At 40.2% G+C, this 17,660-nt stretch overlaps 1 protein-coding gene across 1 annotated transcript in view; it reads right to left on the bottom strand.

Annotated features, from left to right (window-relative positions):
- The window catches only part of LOC117544673 (sodium channel protein type 4 subunit alpha-like), a 145,055-nt gene that overhangs the window by 28,446 nt on the left and 98,949 nt on the right, over window positions 1-17,660 (bottom strand). Inside the window, 4 exon segments of the mRNA XM_034213940.1 lie at window positions 4,344-4,464; window positions 14,801-15,003; window positions 15,418-15,538; window positions 15,930-16,070. Coding sequence (XP_034069831.1) covers window positions 4,344-4,464; window positions 14,801-15,003; window positions 15,418-15,538; window positions 15,930-16,070 — 586 coding nt within the window.

Genomic DNA, 17,660 nt, shown 5'->3' with positions numbered 1-17,660 from the left:
CACACACACACACACACACACACACACACACACACACACACACGGAGACACAATCCTTCACAGCTAAAACAGCAGCTCTATGCGGAACTACTTTGCAGATGAAGACACACCTAAATATATTTCCCAGAAGTAGAAAAGCTTGTGTCTTCAGTTTCTATGCTCTCTAAGAACATCTTTTTCTAATCCTTCAGAGGGAACACACACCTGTTCTGTCACTTGATGACATTTTTTATTTTATCACACACCAGATGCATTTTTTGCACATTTGACTTCACAATACATCATCGACATCAGCAATGGAAGACTCAAGTTTAGGAAAGAGTGATATGTTGCCCTTGTCAATGGAAAACAATCGTATATGCTAACATATGCTAACGCACATTGGCAAGGTGTGCACATGACCAAAGGAAGATAAAGCAATCTGTAATTAGTATTTTCAATTTCCGCAGATTAATAAGTGACCCTACGGTTTGAAATAGAATATTTACAAAGCTCCATATATTTCAGTTTTGGTTTATTGTGCTATATGCTCCACGTCAAATATCCCCGATAAAGATGTACACTTTGCTCTAGCTTCTTAGGTTTGTATAAGTTTCTTTATTTTATTTAAACCAGTTGTTGCACATTCTGTCTTAACTTCTTATGTCCATACAGATATACAGACATTAGCAGGGTACGTAGTGCGTCATATTTTGAGTGAAAATGCGTTTCCCCAGCAGGAGGATTTGTCTGTCTTTTTTCACTTTTATTTATTTATTTTAAAACATTTAAATAATCTACTATACAAACATTCTTAGAAAACCACGACTCTTGCATACATTTACACCCCGAGTTAAAGACGCCACTACAACTTCCAGATGGTCACTTTGTCCCTGCACACACACACACACACACACACACACACACACACACACACACACACACACACACACACACACACACACACACACACACACACACACACACACACACACACACACACACACACACACACACACACACACACACACACACACACGCACACACACACACACACACACACACACACCTGGTGTCTGGTTAGTCAGTTTTGGCCTACTTGCAGCTGGCTGACTGCACGCGCACATGCACGGAAAAACTAAAACACACACATTCAGTAACACAGTGCTGTGTCAGCAAACTGGTGGTACCGGTCCAGTGAGAGGGGAGTCAAGAGGGAAGCCATGCAGCTGTGCGTGTGTGTGTTTGGAGTGTTTGTGTGTTTGGTCTCACTTCCTGTCTCCTCTTTTTCAGGGTTTTACTTTTCATTTCATAAAATGTCTCCGCTCTCCTTTTCTTCCATTTTACATTTTAAAAAGATGTTTTATTTTAAATATTTATGGAGGTGAAAGAAGAGTTTAAATGACAGAAGAGTTTAAATGACAGACTGTTCTATTCTCTTTACATTTTTATAGAATTGTTGTTCTTGCCACTTTTTATTCCTTGCAATATGATACACTTTTATCTCTTATTTTTACCTTGTCTTTCATCATTTGTATCTCTCTTCATATCAACGTTTCTTTTAGTTTTTCTCCTTCATTCTGACTTTCAACTCCTTTATTTACTTACTAAAAATAACTGTATCTTATTGTTTGATATCATTCATTTAGCTTTCTTTCCTCCCATCCAGGTCCTGTATCTCCCCCACTAACACAGCCATGCTGAAGATAAATGTGCAGACTATTCCATGTTTCTGCAGATTTGATTCCATGTTTCAGCCTCTCCTGCTCCGAGTCCATCTGGTGACAGACGCCGCCTGCTGTGAAGGACTCTGCTGAATCAGGAAGAATCAGGCGGCGTGTGGGGACAATGTGATGGACGCATCCATCTTCTAAATGAATCAAAGCTAATTCAACATCTGCCGTTTGGCAGAGCCTCCATCCACAGGAGACAGGATGAGTTTCATACAATATACTGCAGGTACAATGACCCTGTGAGTAGTCGAGGAACACGCAAGACACATACGCATTTTGTTCGTCTCTCCTGTCATACAACTCTTTCATCTCACGTTCAAACAGCTGAGTGGTGCAGAAAGGACATATTTCTGTAGTGGACCCTAAAGGTAGCATCTCCCTTGTTCCCTCAACAGAAAGCCAATGGGATTTTTCCATTGGATTTGGATTCTTGCAGAAAATTAGCTCTGTGGCAAACAACAAAAACTGAATGAGTACCTCATTTTTTGCCAAATAATGACTTGTGTAAGAGATATAAAAGAGATACAAGTGATATAAAGAAAGACATACAGTTATAGATTTAAGACATAAGAGGTATAAGAAAGAAAAGTCATTAGAGAAATACATAATTCTTACTATTAAACAAAGAGAGATATAAGAAATGTAAAGAAAGATATAAGATTCAGCTTGAATGAGGTTAAAATATCTGTGTATTTCAGTTTAAATTGATACGAACCGAATGAAATGTATGTATTTGTACCCAAACATCCAGTCGTTTGTCATCTGCACAAATAGTATGTACTCCTTCAGACTAATGTATTCTCTGCAGGTGCTTGGATGTTTCTTTGTTGCTTCTGTTCTTCGGAGAGGGTTTTCCAGCTGGCTGGCCTAATTCTGTCGGAGCATTTTTACCTCGAGTTAGCTCTGAAAGTCAAATGGTTTAAACTAAATTCTTCATCGAACTCTGATCTGGAGCTTTCACTCTCATCACTGCTCTTATGTTTGTGTATCGTGGACAAAATGACGAATCTCTGTAAAAGTGGCTGAATCAGGAAGAGGTGTTTTTGCATTTTATTTTTGAGATACAGTACAGGTTAATACATCTCATTATGAACGTTTTGGGGCAAATTAACCTGTTTCTGTGGAAACATCATGTGGCTCACAGTTTTAAAACGTCTAAATTACCGATTAAATCAATATAATTTAAAATTGACCTGCTGAAAAAACCACATGAGTCGATTTGGCTTCTCTGAGATGTGAGTGGACTTAAACACATCAAAATGTTGCAACTTTTATTTGTCATTGTCTTGTGGACAAGTTCAGTGTTTGCTGAGATATTTGACTAAATATATGTTTTATTCTTGTATTTTAACAACTGTTATTTACATATCCTTTTCTGTCTTTTATTTTACAGTTTACCTTTTTTTGGAAGATAATAAAGTTATGTAACAATCGGAAAATTGAACGTAGTGTCAAACCCTGACACTTGATATTCCAATTATTACTGCAATATCACCAAGCAAAACTCCTTTAAAATCATTACACTTGGTTCTTTCTCTCCTTCTAGATGCATCTTTGTTTCATGCACAGCTCTGGTGTTTTTATGCATGGTAAAAAATGATGTTAAAAATGACCTAGGATCATAAAGCTGGGATAATTATCTGCAGAATTGCATTGTGAGCAAGATGACAGATTGGTCTTTTCTATCTGTTGCCCCAATACTCTCATGATGAGATTTATGATCCTGTTCTTTCTAACCAGGTGAAAAGCACATTTATTTTTTCTGTCCTGACTCAGCCCGTTTGCGTCTTGCAGAACGAATATTCCTCTTTGACCCAGTTTAGCACAGATGTAGATAACAAACATATATGTAGATAAAGAAAAGGCTCGGGGAACACTGGTGGAATATTGGGGGAAAACTTCCAACAAAATCCTTCTTAATTAAATAAATACCTAAAGACATGAGATACCATAAGAGGCATGCTCTTATACTGGTGGAAAAATAACTGCTAGAACAAAAGAGCATTTATATCGGTTTCTATGCAGATGACACTCGGCTGTAAATCGGTGTGAGCACACAAACAAACTCCCAGCCAGGCTGCAGGTGTGTGTGTGTGTTCGGGCTGGTTTTGGGCTGGGTTTCGCTGTGTCTCGCAGACAGCCACTGGGCTCACAGAGAGGGGGGAGGAGGAGCTCCAACAAGCCGTTTAGGACAGAGAGTGAATACACATACTATACAGAGATGCTGTATGAGAAACCAATGTGATTTTGGAAAATTGCACAATATAAATGTATTTTTATGGAACAATGGAATTATGATCAGTAGAAATGGCCATGACATGGGTCCTTTAAGTTAAAGTCCTGAATTCAAAATGTTAATATAAAGTTGAAATATTTAATTTGCAAACTGTACCCCTAAGTATCAAAGTAAAAGTACTTAGTTTGCAGAATGGCTGTTTTCAGAGTATTATAGAATATTATTATCCAGCTTCTATCTCCAACAAATATACCTCATACCATTTTAATGTTTTAGTTAAGGAATTTTAAGCCCATTGAAGATTGGAGAAAAGTAATTATAAGTGTTTAATAAATGTAGTAAAAGTACAGTATTTGCTTCTGATATGTAGTGGGGTTGCAGTATAAAGTACTTACAGTCAGGGAAGCAGTTCTCGGGCTCCATGGCTTCCTCAGCCATCTCAGAGTATTCGTCCTCTTCCTCGCCGGGCTTCCTCAGGTCCACTGTGCTGCCCTCTGACTGGCTGATTACATCTTTCTGAAAAGGAAAACAACAGAAATAATCAATATTGCCACTTGCTCATCTGAGCCAGCTTTGGCCAAGGTTTCATTCACTTTAGGAACCAGAAATATAAAATCATGGCTCTGGTTGAAATGCCCATTTTAAATTTGTGTTTTAGTGCAGGACATGACTCAAACGTATTGTATTCAAGCCCCTTTTTTGAGACAAATGTGGCTTTAATAAAGTGAGGTTTCATATAAGACTTTAGATGCATGCACAATACAGTGTGTGCTGTGTGCTGTTCAGCAGATCCTGCTGCAGCTGAATGAGTCAGATTGAACGTTACGTAAACAGGAACCTGGCGCAGGAAACAGAGAGGCTTCACCTGGCTGGGAAAACTGCCATCTGTTCACTTTCATTTTGATATCTGCACAAAAGTAGACGTCAGGAAATCCCCCGCACCCCCAGCCCCGCATCCCAGCTGACTTCAAAGGTCCCTGTTTGCTAAGCATCATGGGAGTTTAACTTTACAAAAGAGAAGGAGAGATGGAGGGAGAGAATTTTTTGCTGAGGGCTGAGGAGGGAAATTTGGCAGTTTCTGTTAAATGTCTGGACAAAAGACACAGCAGGGTGTGTGTGTGTGTGTGTGTGTGTGTGTGTGTGTGTGTGTGTGTGTGTGTGTGTGTGTGTGTGTGTGTGTGTGTGTGTGGACAGGTGAACTAACTACCTGAGTCAACAGCTAACTCATGAATACATTCAGAGTCTGGGAACAGAGAACAGCCACCGTGACAAATGCCAGCCTTGGACACACACACACACACACACACACACACACACACACACACACACACACACACACACCACACACACACACCACACACACACACACACACACACACACACACACACACACACACACACCCACACCCACACACACACACGTAAAGGTGAAGCCAAACAGACATGAATACTCCCCTAATCTCTGACACACACTTACACGTGAAAAGATTCGCGCACACACACCTGCTTGCAGCCTTGTGCCAGACGCCCATAATGAGGAGTTTAAATGAATTTCTATTCATAAGTTCTGTTGTTTGGGAGGTGAAGGACAAGAAATTGTTCATCGTCAAAGCCAAGATGAATGCTTGTTAAAAAACGTTAGATGCAAAAAGCCAAGAAAAGAGCTGACATATTCTTACATCTAGCCCTCTGGATATACAGTATTACATTACATTACATTGCATTTAGCTGACGCTTTTGTCCAAAGCGACTTACAATAAGTACATTCGACCAGGAAGACACAACCTTGAAGAAAACAGAATCATATAAGTACATCAGGTTTCATAGAGCCAAACATTTCAAGTGCTACTCAACTGGCTTTAGATAAGCCAGTCCTTTATTAGTATAAAAGTGCTTCGTTAATAGTTCTATCGCTCGAAGTGGAGTCGAAAGAGATGAGTTTTCAGTTTGCGCCGGAAGATGTGTAAGCTATCTGCCGTCCTGATGTCAATGGGGAGCTTATTCCACCATCTTGGAGCCAGGACAGCAAACCCACGTGTTTTCGCCGATGGGAACTTGGGTCCCCCTCGCAGCGAGGGCGCAGCGAGTCGTTTGGCTGATGCAGAGCGTAGTGCACGCGCTGGGGTGTACGGTTTAACCATGTCCTGGATGTAGGAAGGGCCAGATCCATTCGCAGCATGGTAAGCAAGTACCAGTGTCTTGAAGTGGATTCTAGCAGTTACCGGAAGCCAGTGAAGGGAGCGGAGGAGCGGAGTGGTGTGGGAGAATTTAGGAAGGTTGAAGACCAGACGAGCAGCTGCATTCTGGGTGAGCTGCAGAGGTCGGATGGCACATGCAGGTAGACCAGCCAGGAGGCAGTTGCAGTAGTCTAGGCGTGAGATGACGAGAGCCTGGACCAGAACCTGAGTCGCTTTCTGTGTCAGCTGGGGACGTATCTTCCTGATGTTGTAAAGCGTGTATCTGCAGCAACGGGTTGTAGCAGCGATGTTTGCAGTGAAGGACAGTTGTTATCTAGGGTCACACCCAGATTCCTTGCAGTCTGAGTCGGGGAAACAACTGAGGTGCCGATGTTGATTGTTAGGTCAAGAGTGGGACAATCTTTTCCCGGGAGGAAGAGCAGCTCAGTCTTGTCAAGGTTGAGCTTGAGGTGGTGAGCAGACATCCACTGAGAGATGTCAGCTAGACAAGCAGAGATGCGTGCAACGACCTGGGTCTCTGAGCGGGGAAAGGACAGAATTAATTGGGTGTCATCAGCGTAGCAGTGGTAAGAAAAAACCATGCGGGCTAATGACTGATCCGAGCGAGTTTGTGTACAGGGAGAAGAGGAGGGGACCAAGAACAGAGCCCTGAGGGACCCCTGTAGTTAATTGACAAGGGTCGGACTCAGACCCTCTCCAAGTCACCCTGTAGGTACGGTCTTTCAGGTATGAGGTGAGGAGGGAAAGAGCAGAGCCTGAAACTCCATGTTTTTGGAGAGTGCGAAGGAGGATCTGATGATTCACCGTGTCGAATGCAGCAGACAGGTCCAACAGGATGATGACAGAGGAGAGGGATGCAGTTTTGGCAGTGTGCAGTTCCTCCGTGACAGCAATGAGAGCAGTTTCTGTGGAGTGACCTGCCTTGAAACCAGACTGGTGCGGATCCAGAAGGTTGTTCTGATTGAGATAACAGGAGAGTTGTTTAAAGACAGCGCGTTCAAGTGATTTAGACAGGAACGGGAGGAGAGAGACAGGCCTGTAGTTTATAACATCAGACGGGTTGAGAGTGGGTTTCTTTAGGAGAGGGTTTACTCTTGCCTCCTTGAGACTGTTTGGAAAGTGACCAGAAGTTAGAGAAGTGTTGATGAAATGGGTGAGAAACGGTAGAATATCAGGAGCGATAGTCTGAAGGAGGTTTGAAGGGATAGGGTCCAGAGGACAGGTGGTAGGGCGGGCAGAGGTAATGAGGGTAAGAACCTCACTTGGAGAGAGAGGGGAAAAGGAGGTCAGTGTGTTGGTGGAAGGAGGGTCTGGTGACCCAGCGGTGAGTAAAGGTGAGTCAGAAAAAGAAGAGCGAATATCATCAACCTTTTTTTCAAAGTGGGTAACAAAGTCGCTTGACAGAAGTGAGGAGGGGGGGAGGAGCTTTTGGAGGGTCCAAGAGGGTGGAGAAGATGGAAAATAGTTTTTTAGGATTGGAATAGGAAGATTGGATCTTATCTTGAAAGAAAGTGCTTTTTGCCTGAGAGATCGAAGCAGAGAAAGAGGAGAGGAGAGCCTGATAGGTTAGGAGGTCGTCACGGTGTTTGGATTTCCACCATTTCCGCTCTGCTGCCCTAAGGACGGTTCTATTAGCACGCAGTGCATCATTTAGCCAGGGAGCAGGAGGGGACTGACGAGCCTGCCGAGATGTGAGAGGACAGAGAGAGTCCAGAGAGGATGAGAGAGTAGAGAGGAGAGTTTCTGCAGCAGAGTTTGGAAGCAGGAGTTGGAACGAGTCAGAGGAAGGGAGGGCTGAGAGCACCGACGAGGCAAAGGTAGAGGGGGAGAGGGAGCGAAGGTTACGGCGGACAAGTGCAGGATGAGAAGAGATTAGTTTGTTATGTTTGGAAAGGGGTAGAGAGAATGAAATGAAGAAGTGATCGGATGTGTGGAGCGGGTTTACAGAGAGGTTAGAAGTAGCGCAGTTCCTTGAGAATATGAGATCAAGGACATTGCCAGCTTATGAGTCGGTGGGGGACGGAGACAGTGAGAAAGCAAAGGCGGTTAACAGAGATGTTAGTTCGTCTATCTTCCCCGTCTGGAGGTTGAAGTCTCCGAGAAGTACAGCGGGAGGGCCAGTTTCAGGGATGTGTGAGAGGAGATTATCTAATTCCTCCAAGAAGTCCCCCAAGGCGCCTGGTGGACGGTAGAGAACAACAATGGTTAACTGTATAGGATGGGTTACTGTGACAGTATAAAGTCAACTGACTGATTCTGTCAATGGATTCTGGTGGATTTGAAGAGATTTCGCACAAATACATAATCATCTTCTCCATTTTTTGGTGGTTTCAAAAAAAAATGTACGACACAAAACTTAACAGGACAAACGCAGATATACAAATATTAATGCTAACAATATTAGCCACAGATGTTAGCTAATGAACTTTAATTTAAAAATATGTTTACTTGAGTGGGCTTTAAAATAGAAAAATAGGCTATTAGATGATAAACAACAGTAAAAACAGTTACTAATGTTTGTTTGTGTGAGTGTGTGTGTGTGTGTGCGTCATGTCTGTCATCTCTACTGTCACACACACTGAAACCAAACCCTGGTCCCACTTATCATTCCTCTGTGTGTGTTTTCTATTAATGCTTAATGCATTATGAGGGTGACACACACACACGCACACACACACACACACACACACACACACACACACACACACACACACACACACACACACACACACACACACACACACTGTGTATGTGTCTTAATGCGGTCGATCATTCTTTGAATCAACACCAACTCTGTCATATTCCTCCCAAACACACATTTAAAACTCTGATTCTTTGTACTGTGGAGGTTTAAAATATAGTAATTTCTCTGGATTATCTTTTTCAGATTTTGTTTGCATTACTAACTACAGTGTGTGTGATCTAAGTGTTGCAGGTGAGATGTTTTGATGTCGACCACAAACTGACGGACAGAAGAAATCAAAGCAGAGCCTCAGCTGCCCGCCCCCCCACCATCTGTCTCTGCAGACAACACCTGGACATCTGTTACCCTGCAGGGGTCAGAGGTCACCAACTCAGGTGGGTCACTGTCTGTTTTACAAGCTGCAAACACACACACACACACACACACACACACACACACACACACACACACACACACACACACACACACACACACACACACACACACACACACACACACACACACACACACACACGCTGGACTGGTATGGGTTCAGTCTGAGGAAATAAGCAGCAGAAGAACTACGAATCAATAATGGGTTTTAACATATCCGTATAATTTTTAGGACAAATATAACCATAGTTCAAAGTATATTTTTGTTGGTATTTAGAGCCCATATTTAATCATATTTTCTTGTCTTTCGTTTATATTATGATTGAGGGAAATAGAGTGATTGAAGGTGATGTTTGAAGCTCAAAATGAGCTCCAAAGTATCATCGAAGGTACAACGAAGGACTCAAAACAACTAAAAAGTCACGTAAAATGACCACAAAGAGACACAATACCAATAGGAAAACTTAAAATGGCCATACAAATACACTAAACAACTACAAAGAGATGTGAAGTGTCTTCAAAGGCACAGAAAATAACCACACAGACAAACACAACAGCAAAGACAAACACAAAAGTAATGTCAATTGGATGCATAGACATGGAAAGACTCCAAAGAGGACTACATATAGACTCAAATATTCTACATAGATGCAACAAAGAATTATAAACAGAATGTCTAACATCTATAAACTCTGTGTGTCCTGTGTCTATAGTGGAGGTGTCTGTGCCCGGCGTCTCATGTCTGTGAATGTGTCCGTGGTCTTCGTTAACGATGCTACTGTAAACACTGCAGCTAACCTTTGACCTTGGTGTTTTACCGTGCCCTCTTTCAGTAGCTGATCGGGCGTTATGAGAGCGTAAACACACATCCTGTCATTTATGAAGCCATTACACACAGGGTAGATATTTAATCACGACATAACCAAACACACCTCTATTAAAACTGCTTCTATTTACAGTGGCGAGTAAATAAATGACACACACCACACCATGGAGGAGACGGGGAGATAACATGGGAGAGTGCATCCTGTGTAGTGGTGAAAAGTACTGACATATTTGCATTATTTTCTATTAGAGGCCAAAGAACTGCAGAAATAAGATGAAAGTTATTTATGTTTCTCTGCCGATGAAACACAGCTACAGTATATACGGAGGTGCAATGTTACAAAGTACCTTTACTCTACTTTTTCACTTAAGTAATATGTTGACGTATTGTACTGTTGTAAGTATTTTTATTTTCTGTTATTTATACCTGTACTCAACTACATTTCAAAAAATATATACTCTTTCCCCAGTACTTTTATTTAACACACAATCATTATTTTAACTGTATTACACTGTACACATTTTAAGCAATATTGTTGTTTATCTTATTTATACTATACTGTATAAAGAAACTTAACCATTCATACCATTTTCAGCATTCATAAGTAAGGAAATCTAATTTGATTTTATTCTGTATTATATATATTTGTATTCTAGTCTAATTCAAATATAAGTCTGTTAACTAGTTTGCTCCCACTTGCTTTGGACAGTTGTGTCAGCAAATGGCAATTAAAGTAACATTTTAAATGGTCAATAAATTATAGTTAATATCAAGAAGACATATACACACACATACAGTACACACACTCTGCTGACTAAGGTTATTCAGCAGCTCTTCCTGTGGTACATTATTTAACTTCCTAACTAGGTCACTCACTGGAAAACACATATTGTTTCAAACAATAAAAATATGACGTATTTGAAATGCCTATTACTGTATGTATTACTCGTGGTGAAAACGCCTGAGTGTGTAAAAGTACCCAACACTCATTTATTTTGTACTTTATTAGTCAGTGGTTAGAACTCAAATAACTTTGTACAAAGCTGTGAACATATTATTAATTTATATATAATGGACTTTTTAGAAAACAGTTTCATACAGTAAACCTCCATGAAATACTGAGAAACTTTTATATATATATATATAATATATATATTATTTATATATTTTTTATATATATAAATGATATAAACGGATGTGTACCTATTGTTAAATATTGTTCTTATATATCCGACATATAAATCATCTTGAAATATAATAATATATAATAGAGTATGTGAGTTACTACAATATCTGCATTATATACGTAACATGAGGTTCATGTAAAGGTCAGGTCAGGAAACTCTCGCCATCTGTTTATCACCACATGTATTTCCACAAAGGGCTGGGAGTAAATGAGTGTGTTATGAGGTGAAATAAAGAAATCAGAGAGTGAATGAAAGACCAGCGATGTGTAACAGAAAGAACACAAGGATGAGGAGAAAAAACAAGGAGAAAAAAAATGTGCACACACTCTTTTTTTCATTCTACGTTAAATGTTCAACCCAATTAAGAGCAGAAGAAATAATAAAGTAACTGACATGTTACAGAGGGAGAATACACACGTGCGCACACACACACACACACCCTGGAAACAAAGCTTGATGCTAAAGAGATGTGATAGTCAGAATGCTCTCTGACTCCCTCTCTCTCTTTCTTTTGGCCCGACCCCCCACCACCAGCCTCTTATCTCCCTCACACACACACAAACACGCACACTCTTTCTTACAATACACGTTTTTTTGGTTGAAATATGCTCCTGAGTTTAGTTCTGTTTACGCTGCCCTTTCACATTAGGTCAATTTATTTTCTCTTCTACAAGTGTGTGTGTGTGTGTGTGTGTGTGTGTGTGTGTGTGTGTGTGTGTGTGTGTGTGTGTGTGTGTGTGTGTGTGTGTGTGTGTGTGTGTGTGTGTGTGTGTGTGTGTGTGTGTGTGTGTCTGTGTGTGTGAGTGAGTGTGAATGTGCAGCTCTAATTGTATTTGCATGTTCCACCTCATGGCTAACTTGCCCTTGCACCATGCACACACAGTAACGGACACAATATGGCAAAATAGATCCACTTTTTGTAAAAACAACATTTGTTTGTTTAAGCTGTTATATAACAATACATAATGGAACAATCCTTGTTTTCGTGCCCTTTTAACAAAGAAATGTACACTACAACTCTACAATTACCATATATATATATATATATATATATATATATATATATTATATATGTGTATATATATTTTTTGTGTCCATATATACGCCGGGATCCTGAGTCGAGGCTAATCCTGTTGCTGTGGCCGTGTGTCCTGGATCCTCTATCCTGAGTACTGGATCTGAGTCCTGGACTTGGAGTCGTGGCTGAACCTGTCACTGAGGACCTGCCTGACTCTCACCATACTACTTCCCTGGTGGCTCCCACAAGATTGCTGACATCCTCGTGGATTCATCTTCTTATTACAGACACATGCATTTCCAAACATTCGGTCTATATGCTGTAAAATGTATTATCTCTTCGATTTACACACGGCATCTATTGCACGTCTGTCCGTCCTGGGAGAGGGATCCCTCCTCTGTTGCTCTCCCTCAGGTTTCTCCCATGTTTCCCTTTAAACTGTGGGATTTTTCTCTGGAAGTGTTTCCTTGTGAGGGTCTAAGGACAGAGGGTGTCGTATTGTCATACTGATATTCTGTACAAACTGTGAAGTCCACTGAGACAAATGTAACATTTGTGATATTGGGCTATATAAATAAACATTGATTGATTGATTGATATATTTCCATGCCATATGACCTTGAAAAAAAGGTCATTTTTTTTGTTTTCAAAATGGTGCCTCCACGGTGAATAAATAATCAAAAAATGTAGACCATTTTTATAAATTGAAGTAAATGGTAGCCACGTCTAACAACATCAAAATGTTATAATACATATTTCCAAATATCACCCAACTCTTGCAGAATAATGCAAGCCTCATTTATCCGGTTGATGATCACGACTTCACTAACACATCAATTTAATATCTATTATCTAATACTCTTTTTGCTGTTGTTAAGCAAAGCCCACATGCACTTCAATGCATCAGAAGTCTTTGTTGACCGTGAGCATAAAACAAATCAAGAATTCAGGCAAAATTAGGAGGAGATTTTGATGTTCAAATAATATTACTTTACAACAAATCAATTTGCAACTTCTGGACTGTTTAATAAGGTACGTATTATTTTAATATGAGTAGTTATTGAGTTAAAGCCATAAAGTCTTAGTCTTATGCACAAAATAAGAAATAGATAAAAGTTTTAGTAAATCAAATAAATCTGTATCTGAAATCAAGTTTTTATATTGTTGCAATCTGAATTATCTGAGGACACCTGAGAGAATCCTGTGACACCTACAGGGGCCTCTACCCACAGGTTGGGAAACCGCTGAGAGAGAGAGAGAACAGGTGCACAACATGATTAAAGAGGAGAGGGGATGATGAACTGACTTAGCGCAGGTGTGCTAACACACACACACACACACACACACACACACACACACACACACACACACACACACACACACACACACACACACACACACACACACACACACACACACACAGCATGACACAAATCTGTCATTTCATGTTATGAAGAGAAGAGAAAGGAATCAACTAAACATCTCCTCTCCTTCTCTTCCTGCTGCCTCAAAACACAGACACACACACACACACACACACACACACACACACACACACACACACACACACACACACACACACACACACACACACACACACACACACACACACAATAAGATATTAGACTGTTTAAACTATTATGTAGAACACACACACAAACAAGGTCTCAGTTGGACTATTGTTCTGTGGATAGATGAAGAGAGACAGGAGGTGCACACACACACACACACACACACACACACACACACACACACACACACACACACACACACACACACTAACTCATATTCTCAGCTCACAAAACACACTCATATACACCCTTCTAGCACATCACATCACATCGCTGCAGAATGAGGGAAATGCCGATCCCATAATGCACTGCCTGAGGCCCCAAACTAGATCTCTGTGTGTGTGTGTGTGTGTGTGTGTGTGTGTGTGTGTGTGTGTGTGTGTGTGTGTGTGTGTTTGAATGAGTTGACCAACACACAGAAACAGAGAGGTAGAGTAAGTCTGCTTACATGGAATACAAATATTCTGCATACAGTATGATAAACTGATGATAATATTGTTATTTTAATATCAGCTTCTTTAAAATCATTAAATCTTTCTTTTTAATTTGTACAAAATACAAAACAAATAAAATGTATGGTATGAAAGCTTTGTTAATAATGCCTGCTATTCCTTCGTGGTATGTTCAAAGAAGCTTACATTTCTAAAATGTAATGAAAAATACAGAAAACTGAGGTTTGAAAGTTGTGGGTGAATAAAACCAACAACATGTTTTGTTTACCGCTTGATGCACTTGTTTTCTTCAATAATTGTGAATGCTGTGTATTTCTCTTTAATTTTTAACAATATAATATTATATATATGCACTATTAGTCATTTCCCAGCATTAGATTTAACACCAGTGTACACACAAACACACACAGACCAGCTGTTAGAAGGTGACCTCCTCCCACACACCTGAGCTTCTTTACATCAGACACAGGTGCAGTTGTGTTTATGATCTCCTCCCTCTCCTCCTCCTCCTCCTCATTTCTTACCTCCTCTTCCCTCTCCTCCTCCTCCTCCTCTTCCTCGGAGCCCTCGCTCTGGTCCTCATCCCCTTCCTCGCCCTCATCCTCCTCCTCCTCTTCGGGGAACTCCACGTCTGACTCCCCGGGGGCTATGGGGACGCTGATGGTGAGATTGGGGTTTGTCATGTAGCTGTCTTCCTCCGGAACAACGTACTTCTCCACATGACGGCCTGCAAGGACACATGGAGAGGTAAAAGTTAAATTAATGAATGAATTAAGAAACAGCCAGAGTTAATAATGTGTCAAAATGAATGGATGGTGAGTTCATGGATACTCAAGCATCACAAATTAGCAAAAATATACATTTGTAAACTAGCTGATTACTTGTGTATTTACGTGTAAATCTCAATTGATAAACAATGTGCAATCCCAACAGTTATACTGCAGATCTTAAATCACCAACTTAATCCAACAACCAGTTAGCTTAGCACAAAAGTTGAAAACTAAGGGGAACGGCTAGCATGGAGCGTTGTCGGAAGGAAACAAAATCCACCAACCAAAACCTATTTAACTTCTCATCTTAAGAGACATACTGTTTGCAAATGTCTTTCCTGTGTGCGTGTGTGCGTGCGTGTGTGTGTTACCTATGACGGCTCCATTGGCTTCGGTGTGGATGGTGCTTAGGCGTTTGAGCTTCATCATGGCTTTGGCTTCTTTCCTCTTCTGACGTCGACGCTTCAGGTTCCCGTTGAAAAAATCTATAACCTACATCACACAGATACGAAAATAAATTGCTGTGTGAGACGTTTGAACCACAGAGGTATATCGTAAGAGAAACAATAAGAGAAAAGTAGAAAGCAGTCATCCTCAGATCAGAGGGAAGGTGCCTCGATCCTTGGTCTTTTCAATCTATCAAGTCTATCCAAAGACATTTTCTTTGACCCCACTTTCTCTTTTTTTTACTAAATGAAGTTGCAAATGAAATGTTATAATTGTTTTACTTGGGACAACTAATTTAAACTGAGTCCGTCATTGAAGCCTGATTATTTTTCACATTTTTCAACTCTTTTTGAAATCATTGCATTTGGAGCAAGGGGAAAAAAAGACAAATATTTGATCAAACTTTAACTTAAAAATGTGTTTATTCCATCAGTACCTGTCTGCGGCACCAGGCCAGTCCTCTTGTGATCCGATGGATGGCAATGTGCAGATTGTTCATTTCTCCGTCATCGTCCGGAGCCGAAAGGTTATCAGAGCTGAAGCTGCTGAGGAGCAGAGCCAGGAAGAGGTTCAGCAGCTGCAGGGAGACGACAAGGGGAGGATAAAGTTTCGCTCTACGACAATAAATATATCTCCATTTTGTCTTATACTGTACTATATTTGTTAGTGTTTGTGAATAAACCGAATTGAGTTGAAGTGTGTAATGTTCAATGCTTGTTTAATTTAGACACATGCAAACATTTGGAGCAAAAAAAGATACAATTATTGATAATCCAGAAAAAAAAAATAGACACTGTTTCTGTTTTTCAACCCTCCATCTTCTTCTAGATTTTTCTCACCGCACGGTTCTCTGTCATTTAGCGCACACACACTTACACTCTGTGGTATCACAGTTTCCAGTGCAGGTTGATTACTCATTGTGCGATGAATAATGCCTGAGGCCTCTTGGTAACTGATCACTGAGTCTGAGAGCTGCTCTTAAACAGATTGGCTTCCCTTTAACCACAGCTGAGTGTGTGTGTGACTCTGTGTGTGTGTTTGTAAGAAGTGCTTAAAGGCACTTGAGGTGGCTGCAGACAAAGTCATGTTCGTTGTGTTTGCCCGGAATTACACAAACAACGAAGAAAGAAGAAGAAAAGGGAGAAGAAGATGGACCAAACCCTGAACAAATCTTTCCATCAAAACACTTGAATATCATACTGTTTACTTTCAAGCAAATCATTTGTTTACATAAAAAATGTGCTGCATGAACTACATTTTTTATGCCTTATAATGTTTCAATACTGTATAATTTACATATATAACAAATGACAAAAAGTGAGTTTAATGTTCTTTGAACGATATCAACATGCACAAAGAGACATTGCTTTTCAAATGTTTATTGGGGATTTACTTCCTATATCTGTTAAAAATGACAAAAACAACGCACAGAAAAACCACGCATCCCAGTTTCTGATTGTGTAAGAGGAAACCAGGCCAGTGGTCAATATCTGACACCAGGAAGCACCACCTGACCTGGGTGTGTGTCATAAAGCATTAGTGTATCAGATCTGTATTGATTACAAAACACTTATTTTTGTATACAGAACAATTTTTTAGAGTAGCATTATGTTTTTTCACTTGAAATGAACATGAAAGAAAATGTCATAATTGGAACTCTTTTATGAATGTTTGTGAATACATTTGTCAAATTTGCTCAACATTTTTGGAGGATATTTGTTCTGCAGAACACATATTATTATTTTATAGTAATATGCTGCTGTTGTATTTTTCCTGATTAATTTTATATTTTGGTATTATTTTTTTATTTTAAATCATTATTAAGTTTAAATTAGGGCCGGGACTTTAACGCGTTAATTAAGATTAATTAATTACACAAAAATTAACGCGTTAAAAAAATTAACGCATTTTAATCGCACTTATTTTTGCACCGCGGAACTTTTCTCACTGGATGAGTTTCAGGCGTACCGATTATACTGGAGCACCAACTAACGTTCATGACTTCAGACAACAACAAACCACAGTGAACAACAGTGGGATATGTTGTTTTAAAAAACGGACGGATGGAAGCGTCGATAAGAGCACGGTTGTGTGCAAATTATGCAAAAAGGAATTCGCATATCACCGCAGCACATCAAGCCTCAAGTATCACCTCAATGCAAAACAT

This window comes from Gymnodraco acuticeps, unplaced genomic scaffold, assembly GCF_902827175.1.
Source record: "Gymnodraco acuticeps unplaced genomic scaffold, fGymAcu1.1, whole genome shotgun sequence".
Lineage (NCBI taxonomy): Eukaryota > Metazoa > Chordata > Actinopteri > Perciformes > Bathydraconidae > Gymnodraco > Gymnodraco acuticeps.
This window is presented reverse-complemented; position numbering and strand designations above follow the sequence as displayed.